The sequence below is a fragment of the Glossina fuscipes genome, unplaced genomic scaffold (assembly GCF_014805625.2).
Source record: "Glossina fuscipes isolate IAEA_lab_2018 unplaced genomic scaffold, Yale_Gfus_2 3, whole genome shotgun sequence".
NCBI classification, from domain to species: Eukaryota; Metazoa; Arthropoda; class Insecta; order Diptera; family Glossinidae; genus Glossina; species Glossina fuscipes.
The window spans coordinates 4197079-4199479 of record NW_023998417.1 but is presented as its reverse complement, the minus strand read 5'-3'; the positions used below and the strand labels follow the sequence as shown (position 1 = coordinate 4199479).

At 33.3% G+C, this 2401-nt stretch overlaps 1 protein-coding gene across 1 annotated transcript; it reads left to right on the top strand.

Annotated features, from left to right (window-relative positions):
* Window positions 1-755: 755 nt before the first annotated feature.
* Window positions 756-2401, top strand: LOC119634881 (26S proteasome non-ATPase regulatory subunit 13). Its single transcript, XM_038029294.1, has 6 exons — window positions 756-985; window positions 1045-1158; window positions 1221-1356; window positions 1416-1718; window positions 1778-1869; window positions 1930-2401. The coding sequence occupies exons 1-6, from the start codon at window positions 876-878 to the stop codon at window positions 2321-2323; spliced, it is 1149 nt and encodes a 382-aa protein (XP_037885222.1). The 5' UTR covers window positions 756-875; the 3' UTR covers window positions 2324-2401.

Below are 2401 nucleotides of genomic sequence, written 5' to 3'. Positions count from 1 at the left end.
TTCCGCAAATCGCGACTCACGACAACACTCAGCTGTTTAAAAGTAAAATAAACATTCAGTCATTTCATTTTATTTAATATAAGACAAATAAAACACAGAGATGGCAATAAATGAAGAGACTGACTACGAAACTACTGCAGCGAGTTCGAATTTGTTGCCAACTGAGAATAGTTAAATGAGCGACTCTTGCATTTCTGTTGTTGATTTGAAGAACAAGAGAACACATCTGTAATTATACAACAAAATTTATTTCTCAGAGTAAAATTTACTTTGCCGTACATTTGTTACGGATGCCCTGGAGAAGGCGAGAATACAATTTATTTCTCAGAGTAAAATTAAACGAACTGTAAATGAAATGCTGTTATGTTATATCCGATAACTTTAGTTATCCTAATGCTGTTGAATATCTTAACGTTATTCGGTTATCGAAAATCTTAGAATGTGACATTGATTACTTTAGTAATGTGAACTAATAATTTATGCCATGATTTAACTTTTAAAAATTTAATTACAATTTTTATTGCTTATTGACAATGGAATTGTCGATCTATCTTCATATCATGGACTTGGGGATATTACTGATGTGAGGTTAAATCTCTCTAGGCCTGATAGATATTATTACTCCTAGTTTTCCTATCATTGAAAATAACATGAGAATTGAAAACGCTAGTATAATTTTAATGGCACAAATGTTAACAATACTGATTTTGAATCTCTTGTATCGTATTTTAAAGCTATCATATATAAAACAACAACATTTTGTCATTTTGACAGCTCAGTCGGATATTTATGATTTTGCAGAAAATTGTTAAAGAAAATTGAATTTAATAAATAATTATTGACAAAAAGCGTAAATTAACAAAATAAAAGGAGAAATGACTGGACCTAATGTTAATGTTGCTAGTTACTTGGCTAGTCAAAAAAAAAACAAAAATAAAGAATTGGCAGCCGAGTGGGCGACTTTGGAGGATTTGTACAATGAAAAGTGAGTTAACAAAATGAAATGCGGTTACCGTTGTAATCATCTTACCATTGTTTTTATAGATTATGGAATGAATTAACTATAAAACTAACACGTTTTGTACGTCATCCCGCTTTACAAAAAGAGTCAATTTTGATGCAATTGTATCAAAATTTTATACAAACATTTGAAATGAAGTAAGTTTTTTATTTGTGTGAGGTTATAGACGTATTGGATTACTTTGTTTTGTTGTTTTTAGGATTAACCCTTACGGTTTGGTGCAAATCCTAGAGGTAGTTGTCGAGCATATATCGGATAAAAAGGAAGCCATTGAATTTTTGACTAAACTTAAAGATAAAATTAAAATTTGTGATGAAGCCGTTTGGTACATACAGGTGAGTTCACAAGATCACTAGATGCATTGTCAATATGATTGACATTTCATTACGAACAGGTCCTGCAAGGCAATATTTACCTTACATATTTAAATGACTTGGATGCTGCTAAAAACATAATTGAAGAACTGCGAGACGTACTGGAAGAAGTTGGAAATGTGACGCCAGTGCATGGCAAGTACTATATGTTAGCGTCTCAGTACTACCGCCGCGTAGGCAAACATAGTGATTATTATCGCTGCGGTTTACAATTCTTGGGTTGCTCTCTGGATGAATTTCCTAGAGATCAATGGGCACAACAAGCTTTTTTTTTGGGCTTGGCAGCCCTACTTGGTGATGGCATTTATAACATAGGAGAGCTGGTAAAATAAGGTCACCTTATTTATTTACTAAACTAACAATTTCCTTTTACACATTTCAGTTGGCTCATCCAATTTTAGCGTCTTTAAAAGGTAGTCCAAATGAATGGCTTATCAATTTGTTAAAGGCTTTCAATGCCGGAGACATAAAAAGGTAGTTTTCAAAAAGACTTGTAAACTAAATCCAATTTAAATAAATTTCCTTCTTTTTTAGATTCAATGAAATGAAACCTACCTGGTCTAAAATACCGGATTTGCTTGCCCAAGAAGTTAAATTACGTCAGAAAATTTCTTTACTCTGTCTAATGGAAATGACTTTTAAACGTTCCGCTACGCAACGCAATATATCCTTCGAAGATATTGCTAAAGAAACGCAATTACCTTTAGATGAAGTTGAATTATTAATTATGAAGGCCTTAGCTCAGGATTTAGTGCGCGGCGAAATCGATCAAGTGGCCGGTGTCGTCAATATGTCTTGGGTGCTGCCACGTGTTTTAGATCGCAAACAGATAGCCGGTATGGCCACAACTCTCGACACCTGGATGGCCAGCATTAGTTCAATGGAGAAATTGATGGAAACACGTGCTGCCGAAATATTGACAAACTAGCTTTTAAAGTAATATCACATCTGCGAAATTAAAATTTTTCTAATTCACAAAATTACAATAAAAAGCATTTTCAAGAAT

Coding starts and splice junctions, on each gene's coding strand:
- LOC119634881 (XM_038029294.1), top strand. CDS start 876: ATGACTGGACCTAATGTTAATGTTGCTAGTTACTTGGCTAGTCAAAAA. Junction 1,719..1,777: donor TTTATAACATAGGAGAGCTG/GTAAAATAAGGT, acceptor TACACATTTCAG/TTGGCTCATCCAATTTTAGC. Junction 1,870..1,929: donor AATGCCGGAGACATAAAAAG/GTAGTTTTCAAA, acceptor CTTCTTTTTTAG/ATTCAATGAAATGAAACCTA.